Here is a 27,982-nt window from a genome sequence, read left to right as displayed (position 1 = left end):
TTAGAGTAACTTACTCAACACTGCTTCTAACACAGTAATCATATGTGTAATGTATCTTATGTAGTTGAAATGCCCAAGAATCAGAAGAAAAAAAATAAATAACCAATGGGACAACCAACCCACCTTCAGCAGCAGTAAGATCTTTTTATTGAAAAGATGTGTTACATGACCAAAGGAAGATAAACAATCATAATAACATCAAAACCAATTATGCCACCATACAGACAGTCTTACAATAATAGCTCTAAAATATCCACAAATTTGAAGTTTGAATGATTTTTTGTTGTTTTTGTTGCACTATAGGAGATGTTTTAAATATACATTCTAAAATTAGAATTTGTCATTTTTGTGACACTTCACAATATGGTATGCTGAAGAACATTAACCAATAAATTAGTTAATGCATTCTTTATAATTATTTTACAGCATTTAATTATAATTTTTATGTCAATTCCTAAATATTATATTGGTCATTAGTGAATGACTAGTTCACAATGCATTATGAACTAACAGTATAAACATACACAAATGTTAATGTTAAAATATATGTAGAAATTAATATTAATCAAGATTAATAAATGCTGTATTGTCCACTGTTCACATTTGCATTACCTAAGGTATACCTAATGTATACAACTTTATATACAACATTACAGTAAAGTGTTATGCGAGTTTCTATATTATAACTTGTGTAGTTTTAAATAAAATACAAAACAGTTCTCTAATGTCTTTGAAACAGAAAATATAACAAAAACAAACATTTAAAATCCCACTCAAACACCATAGAAAAAATACTATGAAGAATTAAAAAAAAAAATTGTGCAATCAAAGAAATACATTTACAAGCCAAAGATTTGATAAATTCACCTGGACATGTAAATATTTTACAGACGCAAACAAAATAGCCTACAAACAGTAATAACAGGTCACTGCTTTGAGTCACAGAGACTAAGATTGGTTTATTTTTCTCCTCCTCTTTTTCTATTCCTCCTCTTTTTCAACATTATGCTTTTTAGGCACCTGAAGATAAAAATGTAATTTATAGCAGGTCAAATAGTATTTGTAGAATCACGTATCTGATAACATCATCTAATATGTCTTCTCAAAAATTCACTCACATTCCTGTAACAATTTACATACGTACCTTTGGTGTCTCTGTGTTTTTCTCACTCGTTCGACCTTCCAGTCTTACTCTGAGTGGAGGTCTGTCATGGAAAAAATACAAAATTTTAGTTTAAATGAAATTTTTCCAAAATTTTTTCTTATCATCACATGTGTACATACATGGCAATTCTTTCTGTAAAATATCTAAGCATACCCCGAAGTGGTTGTAGAATGGGGCTTGAGGCTGTCGTTGAGATACGTGTTTGCTTCTACAGCTTTGCGCCTTTGGTTCCTGCTCTTCACCTGCTGCTCAACATTTGTGTTCTTAGTGTAACTGTAGGCTGAGGGCGGCCATTGGTCCAAACCTGAGGTGCCTCTCTGCCACCCCTGAGCCGTCTGCTGCAGGAGCTCCTCACCTGGGTCAGCTGCAATTAGATATAAAGGGATGGATGAATACATACTGATTTTAACCACATACATATTTTATAATTAAGAAAAAATAATAAGTGGATTACAAAATTGAGATTGTGTTAATCTATTTTGGTGGCTCACCTTGATGTCTCACCCTCCTCTGCTTCTCGGGAGATCTCCTCTCCTGGGCCTCTTTGGTGATCTGGTCTGGTTTTTGTGGAGACACTCCATCCACGGAATAAGCTGTCTGGGGGCGGAAGTCACACTTGTCCTGTACAGTATAACAAAATTGAGCAGTATCAACAAAAGCCTCAATTAAATGGTGGGCTCTATTTCTGCTCTACTTTCACAAAAATTCTTAAACATACTAGCAGAAGTGAATCACAAATGATGCAAAACTAACTATATATAAACAAGTGAAATTGTGTGTATACAAATGTATTAAAATTTAAATTTGAAAGGTAAATTTACACATTTCTATAAAATGCTTACACATCTAAAGGGTTTTTGTTTTACGTGAGCTGTGCAATTAAAACTGCTATGCAATATGAGAAGAGTCACCATTAAAATAGGACAGTAAAAATTGAATTAAATATAACATTGTATTCCTTTGTTTGTAGACATCTATCATAACATTTATGAAACTGCTCTCAAAACAATGTAAATGTAAATATGTAAAAATGTAAAGTAAATATTATATACAAAATAGCAGTCCAAAACTAGCCTAATCGTGTTCGGCAGGGAATCCCTGTAAAAATCCTGCTCTGGGAGTTACATATCGTGGTCACTTCAACCCACAGTGACAGTGAAGAAGTAACCCAATTCTGCGGGGGGAAAAAAAACACAGCGCGCTGTCATACTGAAGTAAACAAACGGTCTTCCTAATCAGCTTGAGAGGAGGAATATATACACAGACGATAGCCGACTCGCCTATAGTTACTTCGACAGTTTTCTGCATCCCTCCGCCACACTCTCCCAAACTCTCGGCTGGGGAGGGAGAACTTTGGGTTTGGGCTAAATTCCGAGCTTGGAGCCCTCAATCCCCTTGGACAGCACACCAAATACACTTATTATATATACATTTTTTACTCTATTCAATCATTTGTAAGTGTGAACAATATTTATTTATTTGTTAAAGATTTATTTTTGGCGTCTCATTGTAGATTCAAATCTATAAATCAAAATGTATTGCATTTATGAAGAAAAGGTTCAGCACCCAAGGCTCTATCTCTATTCCCTCAATGGTGTACAGTGTCTTTGGGTGGATTAGGACTGTTTGTGCTTTGGTCTTAGTGATTTAGGAGTCCTCTTGACTACTCCTAACGTTTCACAGATTTAGGAGCTAGTTTTAATGCTAAAATGCTTTGTGAAATACTCTTAGAGCAAAAATGTAGGACTCCTATAATTAGGACTGACACACCCATTATTTTTAAGAGTTTCTCCTAAATCGGCGATTTAGGAGCTACTTTTAGCCTTAAGATGTTTTGTGAATACGGCCCCTGACCTGTATCGGATTTAGGACCATATAAGCTTTCAGACTATCAGTCCAAATCCGATTTTTGTGCATATTCTATTGAAATCCGATCAGATTTAGTCTGAAAGGCCAAAAAAACCAAACCAAAACAAAACAAAAAAAAATCACATGAAATGCGATTTTTACAAATGTGGTTTATAATCCTATTCAATTACTTTTCTGGAAATCTGTTTCAGTCTGATCGGATATCACGTGGTTTATGTGACTTTCTCTTGCAATGTAAAACGTAAATGTCAGATGTTGTTATAGGAAACATGCTGAGAGTCGCTGTAGAAACAAGGCTGTGTTGTTGCGAAGTGCCGGACGAGCAGAAATGAGAAATAAGCTATAACTGAGATGTACTGACTGAGACTGAGATATATAACTAATACGCTAACTTTGAATCCAGTGGAGACGACAGCAAAAGCCGCTCATACCAGCCTCCCATGTTTCTGTCATTGCCTCATCATAACGAAGTAGTCCAGTGCTGACGGCTACACACTGTCATGATATAAATAAGACAACATCTGTATTGCAAACCCCTCCATGTTGCGGTTGTTGTTGTTGTTTTTTTTGGCTTATACCTACCAACGCAACATCATTGCCATCAAAACCAATGCAGATATTCCGGAAAACGAAACAGCGCCATGGACACACAAATCGGATCTGAACAGTTGCGATACACATTGTGGACGTTAATAATTTTAGATCAGATTCCAATCGGATGCACAAATAATCGGATTTGGACTGACAGTCTGAACAAGGCTATATGGAAGTGGCACAAATCGTAATTGAAAAGGCAAAATAAAATCAGATTTGGGCCACATTTACCTGCAGTGTGAACATAGCCTATGTGTAATAAAAATGTTCTCCAGATTCATTTACACCGCACTCTCTCATCTCATATCTTTTATTTTGTTTTGGTGCATAAATCTATTTAATTATTCCAAGAATACAGCTGTGATCCACACTCAAAAATCTTTTAGGTACTTCATTTCATATTTTACCACATTATTCATAGAGGAATAAAACACAGACGTTTCAGCTCACAGGCCTTCCTAATTGTGTTGAATGCTCTAATCCCTCCATCCACTATTTAAACAATTAATTCATTATCAATCTCATCAAAATTGAAGAATGTTACAAATCACTCACTTGATTGTGTTAAACAACAATTATCCTCACACAATACGATCGTGGTAAATGCATCCACTAACAATTTACATGCAACACAAGACACAAGACTCAAGAAGTTCAAAATACAAAGCACAATCCCACACCAAGCAAGATAACAGATAATCATTAATTAGCCAATTAGACCAAAAAAACCTTACATATCAATTCAGTAACTACACAGTAGTGAAAAACCTAATGCCTGAAGTCATCAGAAATACATTGTTATTACAATGACACTACCATGCAGAGGTGGTGATATGAATAAAGAATTATTGAAACGAGAAACATTTTGGATCTATAAATTGAAATCACTGGCTCCTAATGGTATGAATAAGGAATTCGTTTTTTCGTTTTTCTATATGATGTAGAGAAAATTGCATTACATGATTTTTACAAAACAGTGTCACAAAATAAACTGAATATAATGAATATAAGTGTGAAAAAAAAGTTGATTAATGATTGAGGGCTCCGAACTCGGAATTTAGCCCAAACCCAAAGTTCTCCCTCCCCAGCCGAGAGTTATTTCTGATGAAATTGTTATCTTCAGTCATTAGGTTTTTCACTACTGTGTATTTACTGAATGGATGTGTAAGGAGTTTTGATCTAATTGGCTAATTAATGATTTTTCTTGATTGTGTGATCCTCTGTTATCTTGCTTGGTGTGGGATTGTGCTTTGTATTTTGAACTTCATGAATATTGTGTCTTGTGTTGCATGTAAATTGTTAGTGGATGCATTTAATGGGATGGTATTGTGTGAGGATAACACAATTTAACACATTCAAGTGAGTGATTTGTAACATTCTTCAATTTTGATGAGATTAATAATTAATGAATTGTTTAAAACAGTGGGTGGAGGGATTAGAGCATTCAACTCACCTGGCCTGTGAGCTGAAACATCTGTTTTATTCCCCTGTGAATAATGTAATAAAATATGAAATAAAGTTCCTAAAAGATTTGAGTGTGGATCACAGCTGTATTCTTGTAACAAACATATTCTACAACTATGCCATTTTTAAAAAGTCTTCTTTAAAGATTCTCCCCTTGTATGTATGTTCAGCTTCTTTGCCTCTATTTTATTTGTAAGGGCTGTTATGTTCTGGAAAAAACAACAACAACAAAAAAACACACACACACACACACACACACACACACACACACACACACACACACACACACACACACACACACACACACACACAGGTTGTCATACCTGATGGTGAAAGAGCACATCCTCTTCCAAAGCAACGCCACAAAACTCACAAGGAATGAGCACGTCGCCCTCAACTGGGCTGGAGGAGGAACTGTAGGAGAGCGGAGAAACTGAGAGGGGCAGGGTGGGCGGACTGGGTGTGCGGGGAGGAATGATATGACCAGCCCCTTGAGTGATGATGTCTTCATATTGAAAAGAGGGAGCTTGTTTACTGAAGGAAGCAATAGCAGAGGCTGGGCTGCAGCCAGTCTAGAAGACAAAAACAGAATATTTACATTATGCTGGCCACTAAAAGCAAAAATCTAAAACAAGCAACTCAAATAACATTTCCCTCCTCTACAGCCTCAAAAAGAGGAGAAGAATCTGATCAGGGTTCGGCCTGTGGGAGAAACTAGAGGACTGAAATTCGAGGAGGTTCCCATGGAAACTAAACACCACATTGTGAAACAATAGAGACCAGAAGAGAAGGAATTAAGTGGGAGATTCAACATCAGTGCTGACATTACAATGGCCTGCCATGGAAAACATGGCTTATGTTGTACTCTGTTAGCATATACATGTAAAGGGCACTCGAAATAGGTGACTCCAGAGGCCCCAAGTACCACTGTGACTGATGCAACTTCACACTTGCCAGCTCTATCAAGACAAGAGGCCTGGCTTAAATATCAAGCCACGAGGGAGTGTAACGTGATGGAGTGATTGAGGCCTCATCACTTACCTGGTGTAAGATAAGGTCTTCCTCCGGAAAGAGCTCTTCACAGAACTCGCAAGGCAGCATGATGTTTGAGGAGGGGCTGTGGCCTGGGGCCGTGTTGGTTTTAGGGGGTGCAGCAGTGCAGTTGTTGTTTGTGCTGGAGGAGAGTTGGGAAGTGAGATTGCTATGGGCTGGTGTTCTTCCCAAGTGGCGGTCCCACACATCAGTCCACACGCCCTCCTGACGGGGGTCCTCCAAGTCACCTTCACTCTGCAGGCTGAGGGCCAGCATGTAGTCCAGACTGGAGGACTCATAGTCTGGCAGTTGTCCCAGAGACCACAGCAGGCTGTTGTTGTTCCCCTGCTCTGTTTCCTGATCCAGCACTGAGGAAATGAGCAGACTGGAAGGTTAGTTTTTTTCCCCCAGCATCCTGTTAATACCCGATGAAAACTCCCATCGTATTCTACAACATGTTTAAAACCCATTACGTTTCTTAGGGGCAAACTGATATTACAATTCTGCAATACTGACTGATACAGTAAGCCAGTTATTTTTGTTATGGCCAATATACAAATTCTACACCATTACATATTACAATTAAATTTAATTAAGTTCAAGCATTTCCTGAAAATTGAACCCATGATCTTACCACTGCTAGCGCCATGCTTAACTGTTTGGGCTACAGGATTTAGTCTAAATTACTTACTTTCTAAAAATCGCAAACCTTTCATTTTAAATGCTACAAGTTTAAGCATAACAACATAATGTCCAGTATAAAAAAACATGCATTCATTTTGAGATTTAATAACTCAATGTTACTAAATTACTAGTGTTTTCAAAGACTTAAATGAGCATTAGATAACCACAAAAGTAATCTAATTGCATCTTTACACCGCTGAGTTATTTCTGCTCTGGCCTCAGAATTCTGTGTAAATACGCAGCATTAAAGACTAAATTATTCCTGCTCTGATCCACCTCAGCCTCTACTATAACAGTATATGCAGTTAAATTGCTGTGTAAATGCATTTATGCTACTTTGGAGCAGCATTTCACAGTTTGTGTAAAGACACTTCAGAAGGTCCTTTGCAGTATAAATTGGCATGAATGTAAAAATAAAAGGAAATGAGCATGCACAATTAAATATCCAAAATCAACAGTTTTGATCAATTAAAAATTATCTATTATCTGCAGATAACTGTTATGGTACCGATATATTATGCATCACCAGTTTATTGTACTGTGAACATTTTTTTGTAAAAAAAGACAGGACTAAAACTGCCAGAGTGATACATACAATAAGCAAATTCACTGTTCCTTGTTTCTGTGTTTCTCCTGGTCCCTCCCCTCACTGTTCCTCTTGGGCTGTTATGCAGTCTGTCCTCCAAAGGTCGTGGTGGCCCCCTGCGGTCTGCAGCCCCTGTGTTGTTATTATTGTGGCTCCTCTCCTGGGCCCTCAACAGGTTATGGATGGAGTGTGCCTCAAACCATGCTCCAGGAGACTGGGACACTGCCCTACTGCTGTGCCTCTCCTGAGGTGGAGTCAGGCTTCCGCACAGGGCTGGATGGATGTGTTGCTCTCTCAACATAACGTTACACTTGCAGACAGGGCAAGGCTCGGTACGGGTGCCGCAGTACTCCTCATGCTCTTTAGCCTGATAGGAGGCCAACTCCAGATCGCAGAACTGACACGGGACCAGCCGATGACTGCATTCTGACCTCTGAGAGGGGTAAGATGAAGTCAAATCTACAGAACTCAACCAAAACTGTTTATATTGCACAACAGTACCTGGTGGGTCTCCATGAACCTTTTCTCTATCTTTAATCCACATTTGCATTGTTCCTGTAAAAAGAGTTTAGACTTAATAAAACTTCAAATATTCAGCAGTCTGGAGAGAAGGAGAAAATTTCATTCTGCAATATACATAATATGGGCTATATTTAATTTTATGCTGTGAGGACAGTCCTTTCAATACTACATGAAACTGAAATTTTGCACCAGTGCACGTCTTCAGAGAAGAGATGTCGTTGTGAGGGAGAAGTTAAAGTAATGTTTTTGATTAACGATTACGTGGGCACATAATTTTTTTTTATTATTATTATTGATGTGCACAGATAAACAATTTATAATAAACACTGCAATATTCTAAAACAAAATAAGAATATTGATCAAAATCAAAGTTTGATTTCATAGTGACTCTAAAGTGATAGTTCATTTCAAAAACCAAAGATCTTTTAAAATATGTTTTAGTGTTTTTTTAAAAACAAACAATGAAAGTCAATAGGCCTATTTACTGTTTGTAAACATTCGGGATGCGCGCGCATCGTGGTTGCAGAAAACCCGGGAGTGATAACCAGTACGACTAGAGAGTTACGACGAAGCGGTTCAAAGTAGTTAAGATTTAGAAACATTATAGAATATTTTGATTTGTTATTTTTTTAAAATGTTGTCGGCATATCACAGCAGCTTCACCCAGCGATAAGCACTGTTATTTCAAAAAAAATTAACATTACCGAGTGGGATACAGCTTACGGATCCGTTTGCCATAGCACCTTGTCAGTGGTTAAATGATGAAACGAAATGGCCAAGCATCCAGTGGCCAGAGATATATATTTACCTGATTGACACCTCAAGTGTAGGCCTATAGCCTATACTCAGGAGAAGCTAAAAGCGTATAAGTCTCTTGACGCGTACAACTTTGTTTTGTTTTTGTTTGTCATGAATTAAAAGAATAAAAAGTTAATTTCGAGTTTATATCTCACAATTCTGACTTTTATTTCTCGCAAATCTGAGTTTATATCTCACATTTCTTACAAAGAAAAACAATTGTGAGATATACTCGTTATTCTGTCTTTTCTGAATTGCAATTTATCCCGCAATTCTGACTTTTTTCCCCTCAGAATTGTGAAATAAACTCACAATTGCGAGGAATAAAGTCCGAACTGGGAGTAATAAACACGCAAATGCAAGAAAAAAGTCAGAATTGTGAAATTAAAATTGTATAGACTGTTTAAAAGTTATCTATGTGAAATGTTATAGGTTTAAATATTATTTCAATGCTGTAACTGCTATGTATGTATGTCCTCTGAACTGCATATGTGAATATTATGTAGACTTACTGTTTACATCAAATTCCTGCTTTAATAGTAGACTAATCCTTGCAGGTGTCATCAGTCCAGTCTTGTGAAACGTCTCCGTTTAGCTTCAAAGGACGTTTTCAAAGATGGTTTTCTTTAAAAATTAAGACTATATTTTTTGATTTCCGATTCCAACATCCAGAGGCACAACAAAACATTTTTCTCTTATTCTCTTATTTTCCTCCAATTGCTACCGCTATTTTTCTGCAACCACTATGCGCGCGCAGCTGCAAGTGACGTCATTGTGACGTCTGCTCCAAAGTGGTCTATAGTGTACATTTCTGTTTGGATACCATAGACTTTCAATGTATGGACAAAAATAGTTCAAACATTCTTCAAGATGTCCTTTTTTTGTGTTGTTCAGAATGAATAAAGTCCATATAGGTTTGGATCGGGATGAGGCAGAGTAAACTGAAAAAAAAAAAAAAAAAAATCTAAAATTTATCTAAACTTATCTAATTTTTTACAACCCATGTTTTTTTTCGACTGGATTTTTTTGGAGAGTTACTCAACTCCCCCTTTCAAAGTTGACCCTTCAAAGTCTTTTTTTAATTCAGAATTTGTTTCATTCATGTCTACAGTACTCTATGGTCCATAGGGATATTATCACATATATTATCACATATACAGTCAATTAATTACACATCATGGCTGGATCGTACCTCTGCATGATCCATCTCTTTGTGCTGCACAAGCTCAGCATGAGGAAAAGGCTCCTGGCACACCTCGCAGAGAGCAATATTCCGCCGACAGTGAATCTCATGTGTTGTAAAGTTGGCTTCTGGAATATCATGCTTGCTAAAAACAGAGAACATATCATAATTAGTTGGTTGGCACACTGTAGGATCAAAGGATTGATCTATAAACGCCACAATCGCCATTGTGTCCTTGACTAAGACAATTAACTTCTGCGGAACTGTCCATGTAAAAAGCATAACAAAAGTTGCTTTGGATGAAAGTGAGTCAGCTGAATTCCTCAGTAGTCATAATAATCAGGAAGGGAAGACAACTGCAGTACAGTCAGAAGGGTTGGTGGGAGGGACTGGGAACAGCAAGTGAAAGAAGGCGGCTGTCTAATAAACCGAAACTACAAAAAATAAAAAATAAATAAAACAAAAAAGATTCAAAGGAATAGTTTACCCTGGGTCTTCATTTACTTCCAACCCTGTATGACTGTCTTTCTTCCATGCAACACAGAAGATGATGTTAGACAGAATGACATTCGCATTCATTTACATGGGAAAAGTTGAAATGAAAGTGAATGGTGACTGAGACCGTCATTCTGCTCAACATTCTGCTTTGTGCTGTACGGAAAAAGGCATGTGGGTAAGTAAATGAAGAGGCAATTTCATTTTATTTATTTTCTCTTACCAATTACTGCAGAACTGGGTATTTTCCTCGGCCATAGTCTGTGTGAAGAAACAGAAAACTCGTTAAGCGCGTACCTTCCTCCATGAAACAGAGTTTCTGGCTTAAAACACCCTTGATAAAATATACATGATAAAAGGGGAAAATACACCGTAGGGAAACTAAGATCGTATTTCTCTACACTTCTACATTTAAATGAATGTCTTCGTTCAGTGTAAACATTGAACAGTTTGTATGGCGGAGTTATTTTTCTCTATCTTTACCAACAGAAAAGTAACTGCAAGAATTAGACATACTAACATTACTTGCCTTATCTTTCGCTGAAGCTTGTAAGACACCACCTGAAGCTGCAGTTTGGGTAAACAAGTAAACTATTCGCTAGTACTTTTGGTCCTTTTTCTCGGTCCAAGAGCGAGTGTGTATTCAAAGAATTATTCAAGGATATGAAGACAGTTCAAGGTGTTTTGTCCACACATCTGAATAGGCACAATGGTGTTTTGAATAGCTGCTTTAAAGTCTGTCTAGTTTTATCTATCTAAATGTCTGGGCTGCCATCTCGAAGAGTGTCCATTGCAGATCAGCTATAAAACGTTCACTATAGTACTGTCATGAGACTCGAGTCATTGGACTCTGTAAATCTATACAGAAACAAGTAATAAACTACTAACTTACTGGCCTGAGGTAGATATTTGCTAGCTACCGCAATTATCAGTTCAGCTTTCGTTTCGTGAAACAGTATCAAGAGGCGGCATCCGTGAAAACAGCAACACTGACAGATAGTGACGGAGATATTATTAATATTTTCAAAATAAAAGACGAAAACGTCAAAATCTAACAACGATAAATAAACAATGGAGAAAAGTAGCTCTACTGAAAATTATGATACATCTATGTTTGACGTTTTATTTTGAATGTTCTATTTTTTTCTGCTGTAAACAGCAGAGACGTGTATTTTCTTATAGTTTCTTACAATGCATGTTCTGTGGTGTTAATAAAAATAAGTGTATTATTGCTTTCAATGGATGATTTTATTAAATCAGAAAGAATACATCGTTAATAAAAGTTTTTGGCAGACTTTAGGCAGTCAATTTCAGATTTTAAAGTCTTTATTATCTCTAGATTTCTAATTGTTTTCTAATTAAATTTTTTTTCGTTTATGCATCGTACGTTATTGTAGAAAAAAAAAACACAAAGGAAAAAAAAAACATTTACTAAACTGATAATGTAAAATACTGCCCATACATATGGTAATGATAACACAGCAAAAACTTTTATTCTATCTTTTTTTAAAGTACATTGACGTTTCTAGCTTCACAAGTTTTGTAATCATTCGATTCGCCCCCTAGTGGCCGCCACCATCCATGATCAGCTGGAGAGAGCACGACGCTTACTGTTATTCACATTTCTGAAGAACAATATAAATAATAACAATAAATTATGATTATACTTATAAATGCACAAGGCAAGAACGCTGAATGTATCTGATATTATGTTTCACAGCAGTGCAGGAGATTTTATAATGTTCGTTGGATCATAATATGGTAGGACATACGTGATTTTAAAACATAACAATATTTATTTTTCTGAAATTGATCAGAGATACCAAAAACAGTAAATGCACCGTGCAACTATAAAACCTTATTAAGACGATGGCCTTATTTTGTAAAGGTTGTCATGCCTATGTAAACATTAAACAATGTGTGTGTTTATATGTATTTAACTACACATAGTAAGTTAACGTTAATCCTTTTATGTGATATCATGTAAAATCATGTGTTTTCAACCCCTTTCAGTGAAATGTGTAGAAAGATACGTGTCTCATTGGTCACATGCGCGCTCGGGAATAATGGCTGCACAGGAACCCTCACCACCATCTTCATTAGAAGGCAACAAACCTGGCTTCCCCAAGAAAATACTCGCCAACAAGCTGGAGGACAAGCATCTGTGCAATATATGTCTGAAAATCCTTAGGAGACCGTTTCAGGCGCAGTGCGGACATCGTTTCTGTTCATATTGTTTTACTAAAGCAGTGAGGTAAGCGTCATTCAGTCCAGATGGCCCACCTGACACGACACTACAAAAGATGAACACGACCTGTCAGGCCTCCCGTGCCATTTTTATGGTATATTTTATGACTATACAAACAGTAAACATTATTTCATATCGGGGAACATAAATAAATGCAGGCGGTCATGTTGTGTTCGCCTTCTTGTTTCGCTGGGCGAGCTGTAAACTACAATAGCCAGACTGTTGCAGCTATTGTTAAAATCAACTCTTATTATGATGTGTCTTTGTATTCATCAGCGATTTCGTTGAGCTTGTGTGTATGAAACCTTTCTTTTTTTTTTTCATCGCAGCTCCGGACCACAGAAATGCAGTGCCTGTATAAAAGAAGACATATTTGAAGAACCAACATCGATTTTAAAACAGGGCTGTGTAAGTATTTGCTTTATTATACAGTAGAATTAAGTTATATGAAAATTATATGAATATATTATTAGTGCTTATTACCCTTCTAAAAATAAATAGATAAATAAAAATAAAAATTCATTGTCATTGTCATTCCACCAAAATGCCACAGCTGCTAAATTGTAAAACCACTATAAATCTATGTCATTTTGTTTATTTCTGACTTTTTTGTGACCATGGTGGTTAATACAAACTGTAGTAACAATTTAGACAGAAGCTGTGGCTTGGTACTTTATGGGAAGAGTAGTTGGAATTGTGGGGATACCACACCTATAATGATAATGACAGAAGAACAGTATCATGTTTTTTCAGCTTATGCATAATGAAAACATTGATGGCTAATCAGAAAGGTCTTCAGCATTTAAAGAGCCAGACAACATAACTGTAGTTCAATAATATAGTTATTGTAATGGTTTGGTGTGAACTGAACTTTACCCATTTTTCACTGCTAGTAATGAGACATACAAGTTGAAAGGAGATCCCCCTTTCAATATGTGCCATTTCTTTTAGGCTTTTCCTGATAATGCTGCCAAGAGAGAAGTTGAAGCTCTTGAAGCTGTTTGCATCAATGAGGAATGTAGCTGGACAGGCACCATCAAAGAATATGAGGTATTCTGTGTGTCCCTTCCCTGCTTTGAAAAAACAAACAAAACAAAAAAACAGCTTAAACCAGTCTTGCTAAGCTAGTGCTTAGATGCTTTGAAAGCTGATCTTCCAGCCTGACCAGCAGAAAAGTGCCCTATACCCACCAATAGTCCCACTTTACCAGGCTGGGGGATGACTAAAGCTGGCTTCACACTCAATTTTGGCCATGATTTGGCCATCAGAGACAAATGTCGAGAATGCTAAAAGATTCCTCTGATCCTAAGCCAAAATCTGAAGTCTTCTTCAGATCACTAATTTGACATGTTCACCAACAGCCAAATAATGACCATTACCATCAAATTTGATCTCCTACGAAATTCTGGCAGAGTCAGAAGATTTGTTGCACAGTCCTGCAGTGTGGCTTCTCTTATCAGAACATCAAATCAAAAACAAATAGGAGTGCAACAACAAACCACCACTTACTCCATACACATCGTCATCGTTTCCATTTTTCTTTTCAAGACAAGCTATGATCAAAATTAACGCTAGAGATTGTTTTTGTTTGCTAGCCACCATTTTAGTCCCACATACAATGCAGCTCACAGTCACCAAACATGTCATGGATTGATGTAAAACTCCGGACAAGTCTTCTTGCATGCATCCATTTTTGTGGCGGCTTGACTGCCGTAACATCTGAAATGAATGACAGCAGAGATTCTGCAGTGACATGGCTTATAGTGGGGATCATGTCCTGAGAGTCTGACAAGCAACAGTCATAAATGACTATTATTAATTGTGCACCTGGCTTAAGACCAACAAACCATTGTAAGCTGGCTTTTTTTTTTTTTTTTTTTTCAGAAGAGTTGTTTTACATTTTACGTACACTGACTTTTAAAATTACTTACAACATCTGAACGGCTCTTAATCTCCCAAAGGCAAACCATGAAGGAAAGTGTGACTACAGGATCCTTCCCTGCCCATCATGCAAAGAGCTTCTGAGAGCCAATGAAGTTGAACGTCACAATGAGAGAGAATGCCCAGAAAGGACTCTTAATTGTAAATATTGCAAGGAGCCTTTTCATTTCAAAAACATTAAGGTAAGACTTTTTTTCATATTAACATTAAAAAGTATAACCACAGAGCTGTTTTCCTGTTAATTGTCACCCCCTTGTGACCATAGATCTGAACTTAAATGCTAAGGTTGGTCTCTTTTTAAAGACAGTAGGCAAATTATTGTGAAAGTGAAAGCACTTCAAAAAATTTAAGTGTAAAAACAAGTTATAGAAGTTTAATTTTACTGTAAAACAAAAATACTGAACTAAACCATTTTTATACAAATATTTTACAAAGATTTGGACCATATGAAAGCCAAATGTCAAACCATGTTCTTTTCCAAATGTGAAGTTATTACAAAAATTGAGCCTGCTCAAAAGTTTTAAAATACTGTTTCCATTGTAACTCAATGTCTAATTTCACAGGATGAATTTTGAGTGTTTAAAGGATTAGTTCACTTTAAAATGAAAATGACTCCAAGATTTACTCACCCTCAAAGCCATCTTAGGTGTATATGACTTTCTTCTTTCTGATGAACACAATTGCTGTTATATTAATAAATATCCTGACGCATCCAAATTTTATAATAGCATTGAACGGGACCAATGAGTTTGAAGCTCAATAAAGTGCATCCATCCATCATAAATGTACTCCAAGTGATGCATCCGTGTAAGAAAAATATCCAAGATATAAAGTAAAATATCTCGCTTCCGCCAGACTGCCTTCCATATTCAACTTACGAATAAAGCATAACTGACGACACGTCAGTTGAATACGGAAGACGTAGGACGTAGCGTAAGCACTTTGAACTGTGAGAGGCTAACTTTCTTCCTAAGTTGAATACGGGAGATATTTACTTTATAATTTGTTAAATATGGATATTTTTCTTACAAAAACACATCGCTTCACTTCAAAAGGCCTTTATTAATGGAGTACGTTGTGGAGTACGTTTATGATGGATGGAGGCACTTTCTTGAGCTTCATACTCGTTGGTCCTGTTCACTGCCATTATAAAGCTTGGATGCGTCAGGATATTTATTAATATAACTCTGATTGTGTTCATCAAAAAGAAGAAAGTCATATACACCTAGGATGGCTTGAGGGTGAGTAAATCTTCATTTAATGAATTTCATTTTAAAGTGAACTAATCCTTTAAGCTTTTGAATGATACCTAATTTATTATGATTACTAAAAGAAGTGATGGGAAAAAAGGCAACAAAAAGTGTGCCAACTGTCCTGCTACCGTGACACTGACAGTTGAGAATAAGTAATCAAGTATGAAAATAATCCATTATTCTTTCACATGGCCTTCTTTTAGTCTTTTTACAAAAGCAGAGTTTTGGATATTTTTGTGGCACTGCTAAAGAATTTGTTTTTGTTTTTTTTAGGCCCATGATGAGATATGCCCTAAATACCCCATGATTTGTGAAGGTTGTGCCAAGAAAAAAATTCCAAGAGAGAAAGTAAGTAAATGGTATTTAGGCTGTTTACATACTGTTGTGCTTACGTTGTGTGTCTACTAAAACAAAGGTTTTAATTAGTTTCTGTGTATAATATATATATATAATATGAGAGAGAACATTTTCATAAAGACTGTTTTTTTCCCTATACAGTATGTGGACCACATTAAACTGTGCACCAAATTCAGAACACCTTGCAGATTTCATGTTGTAGGCTGTGATATGACGGTAGGTAAAACCCCCATTTTATCCATCCATCAGATATATTCATTTCGTTCCATGAATGTTTTTATTTCCTGTAGGTGGAAAAGGAGAAGATCCACGACCACGAGCAAGCCTGTTCCTATGAGCACTTAAACCTTCTGCTGCATTTCATCATGGGCATCAAGGTGAACTTGGAGAGTCTGCAGCCTCAGAATTTGGAGCTGGCCAGCCATAAGATCCATGAGCTGCATCAGTCTCTGCGGGAGCTGGAGCTGAAGATGGGCCAGCTGAGTGGAGCAGGGGCTCCCGTGCAGGGGGCCTGCGCACAGCTGCCTCTACCACCGGCTCCAACGCTGGGTACTTCTTTCACCCCCCTCCCTACTGCTGTTGGGGCAGCGTTGGAGCTGCAGCTACACAGCGAGAAGACCAAAGTGGTGGAGCTTAGCCGCCGCTGTCAGGAGCTGGAGCTGAAGGTAAGCACCTTTGAGAACATCGTCTGTGTGCTTAACCGTGAGATGGAGCGCTCCGCCACCACCATGGAGGCCTATAACCGCCAACACCGGCTTGACCAGGACAAGATTGAGATACTCAACAACAAGGTAAAGTGTTTGTTTAATATGAAGCAGATATTAACTTTTTTTAGCCAGATATATTGTTCCCTTCAATACAAGTATTTTGTGCAGGTACGGCAGTTGGAAAGGACGGTGGGCCTTAGGGATCTCTCCATCGTGGAGATGGAGGCAAAGATGAGGGAGATGTCTGCTGCCACATACGATGGTGTCTTTGTTTGGAAGATCTCTGACTTCTCGAAGAAGAGACAGGATGCTGTAGCCGGACGGGCACCTGCTATGTTTTCACCTGGTAGTTTTATTTTGTAGATTTCTCTTTAAGGTTTAATATTAATTATTAAGAATAGTGTGATGGATTTTCACTCAGAGAGCTTATATATGAACATTGTCATATGGCATTTCACTCCAAGGCGCCCTGTTGTGTTTTACAGCATTTTACACAAGCAAATATGGCTATAAGATGTGTTTGCGCATCTATCTGAATGGGGACGGGACGGGACGTGGTACTCACTTGTCTCTGTTCTTCGTGGTGATGAGGGGACACAGTGATGCCTTGCTCAAGTGGCCTTTCAATCAGAAGGTCAGTCTGATCACAGCTTATAACATTGTGTGTCTGACCATTTTTCTTTCCTGAAATCCTGATGGAATATGATGGTAGTGCTGCTTCTTTTTTTTGTACTATTCATTTGTTATTATAACATGTAAAAAAGGCAATTTGTGGTATGACTCCACAATAATTTAATGACATTCCTAAATTAATAATTGATGATATTTGTTAAAAAAAATTGCCTTAAAAAGTAAGATGTTAAAGGGATAGTACAAAAATTAAAATTCAGTCATCATTTAATCACCCTCAAGTTTTTCCAAACCTGTATGAATTTCTTTCTTTTGCTGGACACAAAAGAAGATATTTTGAAGAATGTAGCTAACCAAACAGTTGATGGGTCCATTGATTTCCATAGTATGGTGGAAAAATACTATGGATGTCAACTATTTAACTGTTAATGACATTATTCAAAATATCTTCTTTTTTGTGTGTTTAGCAGAAGAAAGAAATCATGCAGGTTTGGAAGAATTTGGAACAGAATTTTCATTTTTTTGGTGAACTATCCCTTTAAGAAAATATACTATTCTTCTAAGGGTACATTTACAATGCTACGATGTACAAAAAACAGAAAAAATGTTTTTCTTTGTACAGTTGACAATGTTATTAAAACTATCCCCGGTCATATGGATTCGTGAAAATGACTAAAAACGCTGTATTACACATGCCAGACAAGTAGTTGGCGATGTCACTTTGTAAAGAAATACGCGCCTGCGCATACACATTCTTTACAGAGCACTCACACCAAACACGTGTGCCTATCCACCTTATTTTTACAGTTTACTACACTTTGATATTCTTCTTATTTCCCTATAGCGGCTAATAAATCAGAAGTCTTGCACATTTACAGAAAACACGTTGAAAAATATGGTGGATAGACTAAACATGTAACATTGTGTTTTTGATGGTTACCACCACATGACATTGGTAGTCATCACATTTTATACCATTTTCAAGACTTCTTGTCTTTAAAAAATGCTATGTTTTGAAACCAACATGGATACAAAGATTAGATTTCTAAGAACTTGGCACATGTGTGTCAAACTAGATTAAAGCATTATTTCATTTTCTTTGTTGTGGAAAGTATATCATGATTCACCCACATTTAATGTGTGAACATGGCCATTTTTCATCTCTTTGTTTGTTTCTTCCACTGAATAATGAATGACTGGCTTCAGTTTTGCATGTATTCATATCTGTCTAATGTCCTTTTTGGTAATTCAAAAGTTTATCCAACACCTTGGTCCTTAGGTCACACTCATGTTGCTGGATCAGAACAACAGGGAGCACATCATCGATGCCTTCCGGCCAGACATTTCCTCTTCCTCCTTCCAGAGGCCTGTGAGTGACATGAACATTGCCAGCGGCTGCCCTCTCTTCTGTCCTCTTTCCAAACTAGACTCCAAGAACTCCTACATCCGAGATGACACTATCTTCATCAAGGCCATTGTTGACCTCACAGGCCTTTAAAGTGTCAGATGTTGCTGCTCCGCCATACTCCTTTCTCCAGCCTGTAGTGGTTCCCATGCAGTACTTTTTTCCGGAGGCACGTTTCCTCAGTCTGAGCTCCTTGCCGTGCTTGGCTGAGCCCAAAGAGACTACGGTACCCAGTGCAATGCTGCGCTGGGCGTGACGCCACTCTGCATTATGTACCAAAATCGTTCCCAGAGTTTGTGCAGTTCTACTGTAATATAGTTACCCTTTGGGAACCTCTCACTCTCTCGTAGTGGGATAGCTGTCAGCTGTGATTGTAACGTAACTACTTGCCTGTGCCATAGATGTGGCACCTTGCCTTTTATAGAGATTGAGAAGACTTTCTCCACAAGACAGACGTCATTTCATTTCCAAGCGCTGAGCTTGTGTCGTGCTCACTATTTGGGTACTTTTTCCTTTCCTTAGTGTTTGAGCTACTTGTAAGTGAATGTTTCATGCGTAGACGGACATGGAGTCACACTAATGAATGATGTCGATGCGTTCATTTTGCGACCGCATAGTTAACTTGCTTCATGCTCTGAGTAAACGCATCGACAGTCTTCTGACATTCCCTTTTAGCATTGTGTGCCTCGAATGTTTCTCGTTTTCATTGGTTCTCTGTAGTGGTGGACATTGCTTGAATTCCCAAAGTCCCAAGTGCAGAATTTGGGTTTTGATAACCTGCTTGTGAGTTGAGGAGTTTGTGTGTGTGTGTGTGAAGGTGTGACTTGATTTTTGGCCTTCGTTTCCATTTTCGGTGTTCTTTGATGTATTAGTTTGCATGTTGGATCTGTGGAAGATACATTCAAGTTAGCAGCAGACCAGGTTTACACCCTGAGCCTGAGAAGCGAAGGCAGTTTCATTGTAAAATCACAGTCGAAGACAAAACAACTAAATCACGCTGGTGTTAAAATCATCCAGTTTTCCTTTGGACCTCAAATGCCTCATCAGCCGACGTGGTTATACACGAATCAAAGGCGCAGCCTTTAGCCTAAAGGTAGTGTAAGTAGGACAGATAATCTCATGTGCTTTATTGTGACGTGGAAAGGCTGATGTTTGTTAGCATTTTGATGTTTTCCTGTGTTTTTGGGTGTTCTGTTGATATTGTGTTGCTTTAGGCAAACATTATGGATGCCATTAAAACTATATGACTTGCTTCGGACCATGTCGATCAGTATAAACCAAGCAAGTGTTTAAGAACTCGTAGTCCGTGATTCCTGTCGTCTTTATCCCAGAAAGACTGTGGGGTTTGCATTCTGTAAATGTGCTAGAAAATGAGGAATGTGATTTGTTATGCCATTTTGAAGTAGCCTTAGTCCTTAATAGACAGACAGTTCAATGCATTTTATCCATGAGATTTTTTTCTTTTGGTTTATTTGCAACCAGAGAAGAAATTTATTAAACTTATACAATGCATAACTCCTACATAAGGGCTTTTAGTATACAGTATGTCTTCCATGTAAGCTTTTCAGTCTGGTTATTTTCTGAGATGCTTTTTAAAGATGCCTTTATGCTAACAAAGCACCTGGACCCAACCTATTTTCAAACCAGTTCCCACAGATATCGAAACCTCTCTGTGCATGAGATGTTTTGATAGAGAAGAAAAAAAAAACATATTGTAAATTATTGGTTTACTTTGTAGACCAACATTTTATTTGTATTTCTTTACCTTTTTATCTGTTGATTGAGATTCAGTATATGACAGTTATAAATGTGAGTGTGGTATATTGTTTAAGTATAAATAGATAAACTATACAGTGTACACAGTTTTACGACTGGTGTAGCTGTGGATATAACAAATATGAAACATAAATATATATTATAGATTTATATAGATAATAAATGTACTATTTCCTGTTGGGATGGTTTCAAAATGTGTTCGGGCTCATTTTGGGCTTTGGTAAGTTCTCCTTCACTTTGGCAGCATCCTCTGAGGGAATGAGATTTCGAAAGATCTTCCGGGTTTTTCCTCACTCTCTCAAGAACCTGTCTACATGGCTAAATCTCACCGCTGTAGATTTCCCAGCTTGCTTTTTGCCCCAATGAGATTTCAAAGTACTTGTGTGAATAGTTCTACAGGTGTGATGTGCCTCTGTAGCATAACTGCTTCTATACAAATGTTCTCTATACATATCTTTAGCTAACATTGCATGTGGCCAGGGTGTTGTATTGTAAATCATATTAATAACATTCTTTAAGATTTTTGGAAAACATACTTATTATTTAGCTATTTTGAGTAGCAGTCACTTGATTTAATAGTAGTAGTGCACACATTTTAGCTTGTGCAATTATACAAGTGTCCTTCCTGTTCATGAGTGTAAAATCTACTTGTTTGCATTCACTCGATCTGGGCTCACATTCATACGCTGAAGAGGTGAATAGGAAATGCTTGACCTTGTGTGGGTGAGAACCCTCTTTATCTCTAAGAAATAATGTGTTAAGTGACTCTGACTTGCGTTTTATTTTTGGATAAGCATACTCTACACTAGAAATGAGCTATTTTTTAAGTTTTTGCATACCGTCGAGATTAAAACTCACAGAAATAATAATTTATGGAATCCAGGACAGATTTTTTTTTTTTCTTTATCAGCTGACTAAGATTTGTATACTTTTACTTCTGTATACTTTTTATTCCTGAGGTTGCATTTCATAGAGGTTGCTTTAATAATCAAACTTTCTACGTAACTTTGTATGCCTTTCTCATGGTGTCTCAGTGCCACTGATCTTCCTGATTCTGTTTTACAGAGCTAGAGATGTTACTGTGAAGGCACTGTGGGTTTCTTCCGCAAATTGTGGTAGTTGATGTGCCAAGGAAGGAACCTCTGTGTGATTCATCCTGTGTTTATGGTTTAATCCTCAGTGATATCTAAAATAAAGTCTTTTCTGTTCTCTTCTTTCTCCACTCTTCTATGGTCAAAAGTTCTGTTTTATATCACACATGACCACATGGTGGTGCTCACGCACCATTATTCGTTATGTACTATGATACAGGGTCATTTTAAGAAGATAGCAGACAATTATTTCTTGTTAGCTAATGTGATTATTTTGTACATTGTAATGAGTGAATCGAAGGTACATGTCCAAACATAATCTCTACATCACGTAAATGCATTTCTCACTCTATTCCAAGAAGTACGAGTCGATTATGGGGGTGTAATAAAAGGGCTCCTCAGACTGATGGCTTTCACAGAGTCCAGTGAAGTGCTCTTGAGTTCAGGGTTTCCCTGTTGGACTGAAAGCTACAGTACGAGGTGAAGAGGGTGATGTCTGAGCAATGGCACTTTCAGCCAATCTCACACATCCCAGGAGGCACAGCTGAAAGTGGTTTGGTTTATCTGGTTAAAAAGTATTCAGATGAAATTCCTCATGGTGATATAATCTATGGAAAAGCTGCTTTTGTTGTTCAGTAATCTAAAAAACATTGTAGGGCGGAAATGTACTAGATCTTTGTGTTTATCTCCAGAAATGTATAAAAAAGAAAAATTTCAAGACAGCCAGTCATGAAGCCTAATAGCATAAAGTGGATGAAATATGGGCTTTATGAATTTGATTTCAACATGTCAAATGAAAGTACAAGCTGGAATATTGCCTAAGAGGGCTTTTTTGTACAAATAAAGGTTGTTTATTGGCATCGATGGTTCCATGTAGAACCTTTTAACATTCATGGAACCTTTCCATGGTTCTTTATGGAGGAAAAAGGTTCTTCACACTAAGAAAATAATGGTTCTTTTAAGAACTGTTTACTTAAAAGTTATTTGTGGAAGCCTTTTAAACTCTTAAATATATTCAGACCACTTTGTCACAAATCTAAATGATGTCAGAATTGTCATTTTTGGGTGAACGATCCATTTCATCTGATTTTTATAGGGGCTCAATGCATTTTGCGTGCATATGCTACATTATCCGCCCCACCCCCTCCCCGCTTGTTCTGGCAGAGAAGGGCAATGGCAGAGATCTTCCCACTAGACAATCTTCAGTTAGGCTTTTTGTCCATGACTTTTCCCATGGGCAAATCTGGAGCTCTATATCACCGTTAACAGACCCTAATCTGAGGATTAACAAGGGATACCCTCTATCACAGCTTCCTCTCTGTGTGTAGTCAGCAGATAGAAAATTAGGGTCCTAAAAGGAACAAATCTGTCCAGTGCTAGAGGCTTGTCAGTATGGCTGGGTAAAAACATAGATTACTGATTAATCGCAGTCACTTCATTAGAACGATCCTGATGTTGTTGCCTGAAATCATAAGATCAGCGGTTGCATGTTAATGCATTTGTACACCACTTTCTGTCTTGCAGATGTGATTGCATTCTATTGATCTAATTAACTTCAGTTCATAGTTAGGGCCATTTTGCTACTATTTATTTATTGTTTTTTTTTGCATCTTTAGCACCATGCTAAAAGTATGTTTTCCCTTAGTTGTGAATGTGAGTTTGCAGTCATTATTGAATTTGATGCAGTGAAAGACTGTGTACCACAACTGCACAAAATGTCATTCTCTTGAGTACTGCGCGACCAGTGTAGTCCAATTCACAAATTCAAACATGAATTTCTTTCTTTTGTAAGCATAATAGGCATAAATGCTGAAATGAATACTTGTTGAAATGGAATCAAAATGAAATCCAAATTTAATTTAATTTAATCTGTATTGATGCTCAGCCTACTTTTCACTAATTATAAAGTTGACCATTGCAGCTCAAACTAATGTCAGGCACAAGTATCAGTTTTCTTTTCAGTATCATAATGTTGTTTGATTTTACCCTCAAAATATTGTTTCAAGTCAAAAAGCATTGTTTTAGCTCCTTTAGGATGCATTTTAAATCATTCATTCTGGTTGCATATAATCATGCGAGATATAGTATGTCTGTTCTTTTGTCATATTTATTGTGTACAAGACAGATGAACTGCAGTTTAATCATCTGCTGTATTAGAGAGTCCTGTTACATCATCCAGGCATAGAGGCTTCCTCTGAGTCTGTTTCTCCTGTAACACACTGATTTTCCATCATCTCAGCAGCCCTAAAGACATCTCCTGTGCTGGGGCTCAGGTTACCATTTAGGGATGTACAAAGAACACTTTGACCCACTTGAGAAAACAGAGTCAGACATCCTCCTAGAGCCCAAAAACTGCTGATTTATCTTAGCAGAAACAGATTATACTTGCTGTACCACAGGCTCCTTTAAGTATTGCACCTGATGCCAATGTCAACCAGCAAATCTATTCGAAGGAACTGCCGTAATGCTTAGAAAAATAAAAGGCAGTAACTACTTTTTGGGTTGTCGTTTATGCAGTGACTTTTTAAAAATATGATTTAAAAAAAAAAAAAAGCATGCCTGATTGGAGATAGTAATATGCTGTATGACGAATATGTACAACTACTGAAAAACTTTGTTGATTAAAATAAATCTGAAATAAAAAATAGATGAAAATTAGACATGTTGCCTTGGCAACTAACTGAAATGTTTAAGTTGAAGCACTAAAATTACTAACTGGAAATAAATACAATCTAAAATTGAAATCAAAATAAATAAATAGTAATTTGGTTAAAAAAAAAAAAAAAGAAAGAAAAGAAAAGAAAGAGAACTTGCAGAGTTTAGCTTCAACCCAAATTAAACACAACTGAACCAGCTGATCAAGGTCTTCAGACTCATTAGAAACTTCCAAGTTAGTGTGTTGAAGCTGGTTGGAGCTAAACTCTGCAGGATGTTGGCCCTCCAGGAGCAGGATTGGATAGCACTGATGTAAAAAATAGCTCAACAAAGGAACCATTAGTACTCCAAACTAATGGTTGAACCAAACAAAAACCTCATTTGATTGGATACAAGAAGCAGTCAATTTGCTTCTGTATTGCTGCTTTGTAAACCTTTTTTAGTTACAATTAGGTTATATATTGGCCCACAACATTATATCTTCTGTGTTCAACAGAAGAAAGCAAGTCATACAGGTTTGGATTGACATGAGGGTGAGTTAATGACAGAATTTTCATTTTTCAGGTGAATGATCCCTTTAATGTAGAGTGTAAAGGCAGGACTCTGAGGGGTAGCATAGCAGGTTTATGGCTCACAGTGGGGAAAGTTTGAGTGGTCTTTTGGGGAAGGTGACTGGACGGAATAGATCTACCTGCTGAGAGAACAGGCTCAGCACTGAAGGAATCATGCTGAGAGTGACTGGGTTTTCTAAGCCTTTTCCCACATGGAGGTTTCCATGCCTTTGATGGCTGCTTTAAAATGTCTGACGGCAGCATTTGTAATGTTAAATGGAAAATGTGTGTTCTGTAATCATTCCCTTTCCTGTAATTCATCTTCATAGGCATTGGAACTTTGTCAAATACAAAAACAGCATTTAAAGCAGCCTGAAATATGAAGAATGTGTCATTACACGTGATGTTATGTGACTAATTTATTCATTTATAAAATCATCATTCTTTAAAGCATTTTTGGGGACAAAAAATGGTTTGTAGTCAATTCATACATGTGAAATAAGAGATGTTTATTGGTTTTGTGTCAGCATCTTAAAACTGTTGGAGGCTGTGTTCAGGGAAAAGTTCTCTTCTAAACCCTAGGAGATCTTTTCATGTGGTGGACCTCCAGATCTCATGCATTTTTCATGGCTGACTTCACTTCCATGGCTGCTTCCAGTCTGCGGCTCTACCTCATAGTTCTTCAAAAGATTTGGTAAGGCTTTAAAATAAACTTCCTTCATCACCATGCTTGTATTGACCAATGTGTTTGACATGGCAACTGCTCCCCAATAAGCATCATTAATCCTTGAAATTAAAACATATAATTTGCTTTAAAATAAAAAGTCAGTGTCTATTGTACCACTATATTATTTATGGTTTTTACAACTATGAGTAATGAGTATGGATTCTGGAATTACTGGAAGTTTTCCCCCATGCCACACTAGAGGAAAGTGTATCAGAGTTCTGGAACTTCTGATGTTTGGCAGTCCTAATAGTAAATAACTTGTGTAGAAATCAATGCCAATCAGTTATCAGTAGGAAAATAGCATGTAGCTTACTATGTATCTATCTTCTGAGGCATACTGTTGGCTGATTTGGAACACTATATAGGCTACAACTCAAATAGAGTAAAGCGTTGCACAATTGATCCCAATCTCATTTTTCAAAACTAAAGTAAGCTCTTTCCTGTGACTTTGCGAGACTTCAGATTCATTAGTTGACTACAGGTAAACTAAAAGAAAAACAGTGTGGTAAACTATAAAACTATTTGTACTACAAATCAGTATTTATGATTACAATAATAAATTTAAATAACATGATAAATAGCTGTTTGCGACATTAAGCAGAATAACAAACACATTTTGTACAACTAAAATAACAGGAAGTGGCTAACACAGGAAGCCTTGCCATTCTAGTTAAAAATGGCCAAGCGGTTAAAATAAGGTAAATAGAGTGTAACGTTAGCTTGTTGCTAAGCTAACAACACAATTCCTTAAATGCATTGGAACACACAAACACTGGGCAAAATATTTGTTTTATTAGATTTAACTATTGTTTATAATTTCGGTATTAGCTCTAGAATTTGGACAAAATCAAGTATCTCATTCAACAATTGATGTTGCTATATACCTTTTGGACTAGACTTTGTGTTGGAGTCATGCCTGTCTTAAATATTGATTTGTAGGTAGCTCACTAAACTTGGTTACATCTCTTCTAATATTTGATTAAATACATTTTAAGAGGAGGGATACTTTAATTGGAAGTGCTACAACTTGTAGTATGTACATTGGTGAATTTCCAATCCAAAATGAGTATTAAGCTTCTCCTGGTTTCATCTCCAGCTTTAAAATTCATAGTGTCATCTCAACACTTCGTTAACTCAGCATGGCCAATAAAAGCAGAAGGTCAGAGGTCAAAACTGGCCCCTGTAAGGTACACACCCCAGTTCTCAAGGTCAAAAATATGGTCCAAAGTTGAGAGCAGTGCAGTTGCTCCCAGGAGGCCGAGAGTATCTAATGACACCTCAGCAGGATGCTGGATTGGTACATGTCAGTAAAAAGGGGCCCTAAGGTTGTCTAGGTCATTTCTCTTCTTTCTCTGCTGCATTCTAATTGGACAGGTGGCGACAAGTGGTTTGAATGCACAAGCATATGAAAGGTGAAAGGGCTGGGGGTGAAAGCAAGGTCTGAAGGGATTGCTCAATGTGCATTGGGTGGACATCGCTCACCACTGTGTTGCGGTTCATGACTGCAAAATGTTTCCACTGTGCACTTTAGTTATATCAAACATATAACGTTTTCTTCCGTGACCACATTTCAGCATGTACGTAACTAACCGAAGCCACTAATGATGCAATTTAAATCCAAACAGAGCAGAGCAGCATTTTCTCTAATTTCAAGGAATAGTCTCGAGAGTATGTAGATCACGAAATGAACGCACCCTTAAGAGTTTTTAAAGGCCGTATTTATCTTCTGTAGAGGGAATTTCAAATCAATGGTTCCTTGAGTGTGCAGAAGGCTGTCAAACAGTAACATTTAGATAATTTATGGCGTTCCTTTCACATGTAGGAGAAACAGTTAATTTTCTACTTTTTACCCCCATCTGGTAGTGCCTAAATGAACTATATGCACCAGAAATTCCAGCAAATCAAAAGAAATTCCTTACAGGAAGGGAGTCGTTTGTCATGTTTAAGACTAAAAGCATGGCAAGAAAACTAGCATGCTTATGTGGCAGAAAGGAGTGAATTATGAGAGTATCAAAGGTTTATCCATGCATTCTTTCAGGATGGGCAGCTCAACTTGTCTGTGTGCTTGAGAGTATTGATATTTATAGGGGTTGGGCTATAAAACTGAAACACTGTCCAATCTAGTGTTGGAGGATTCACACCTATACATGCATTGCCTGGTGGCTAATCTCCACTGATTGCTCATTCCTTCAGTAAGAGCAGAGTGTGACGGTAGCAGAGCAATAGCACAGCTGCACATAAAATATTGC

General features: G+C 37.3%; 3 protein-coding genes across 12 annotated transcripts in view; 2 read left to right on the top strand and 1 right to left on the bottom strand.

Moving 5' to 3' along the window:
• Window positions 1-124: 124 nt before the first annotated feature.
• trafd1 (TRAF-type zinc finger domain containing 1) lies at window positions 125-12,646 on the bottom strand. Of its 3 annotated transcripts, none has more exons than XM_048187308.1 (11): window positions 12,508-12,646; window positions 10,616-10,653; window positions 9,907-10,042; window positions 7,896-7,949; window positions 7,404-7,827; window positions 6,134-6,492; window positions 5,416-5,664; window positions 1,657-1,786; window positions 1,319-1,529; window positions 1,145-1,205; window positions 125-1,020 (listed from the first exon to the last, which is right to left on the bottom strand). In XM_048187308.1, exons 2-11 carry the CDS (start codon window positions 10,648-10,650, stop codon window positions 982-984), a joined length of 1,698 nt encoding a protein of 565 aa, XP_048043265.1. In that variant the 5' UTR covers window positions 10,651-10,653; window positions 12,508-12,646; the 3' UTR covers window positions 125-981. The 3 variants fall into 3 exon arrangements, with proteins under 3 accessions (XP_048043265.1, XP_048043264.1, XP_048043263.1); XM_048187307.1 differs by lacking the exon at window positions 12,508-12,646 and adding an exon at window positions 11,285-11,403; XM_048187306.1 differs by lacking the exon at window positions 12,508-12,646 and adding an exon at window positions 10,922-11,402.
• Window positions 10,323-21,931, top strand: traf2a (Tnf receptor-associated factor 2a). 4 transcript variants are annotated; one of them, XM_048187304.1, is made up of 12 exons: window positions 11,927-12,153; window positions 12,406-12,646; window positions 12,970-13,048; window positions 13,592-13,690; window positions 14,602-14,763; window positions 16,108-16,182; window positions 16,333-16,407; window positions 16,482-16,982; window positions 17,067-17,244; window positions 17,384-17,532; window positions 18,808-18,897; window positions 21,775-21,931. In XM_048187304.1, the coding sequence occupies exons 2-12, from the start codon at window positions 12,459-12,461 to the stop codon at window positions 21,778-21,780; spliced, it is 1,602 nt and encodes a 533-aa protein (XP_048043261.1). In that variant the 5' UTR covers window positions 11,927-12,153; window positions 12,406-12,458; the 3' UTR covers window positions 21,781-21,931. The 4 variants fall into 4 exon arrangements, with proteins under 4 accessions (XP_048043260.1, XP_048043262.1, XP_048043261.1 ...); XM_048187303.1 differs by lacking the exon at window positions 11,927-12,153 and adding an exon at window positions 10,323-10,570 and having other exon boundaries at window positions 18,808-21,931; XM_048187305.1 differs by lacking the exon at window positions 18,808-18,897 and having other exon boundaries at window positions 11,926-12,153.
• A 148-nt stretch (window positions 21,932-22,079) lies between these two features.
• tncb (tenascin Cb) overlaps window positions 22,080-27,982 on the top strand; it is a 100,352-nt gene continuing 94,449 nt past the window's right edge. For all 5 annotated transcript variants that reach the window (XM_048187297.1, XM_048187298.1, XM_048187301.1 and 2 more), the window contains exon 1: window positions 22,080-25,700. The gene's annotated coding sequence lies outside the window, so the exon portion shown is untranslated. The remainder of the gene's footprint in view (window positions 25,701-27,982) is intronic.

The sequence above is a fragment of the Megalobrama amblycephala genome, linkage group LG4, assembly GCF_018812025.1.
Source record: "Megalobrama amblycephala isolate DHTTF-2021 linkage group LG4, ASM1881202v1, whole genome shotgun sequence".
Lineage (NCBI taxonomy): Eukaryota > Metazoa > Chordata > Actinopteri > Cypriniformes > Xenocyprididae > Megalobrama > Megalobrama amblycephala.
Note: the sequence above shows the minus strand (reverse complement) of the source record. Positions and strands in the feature narration are given on the sequence as shown.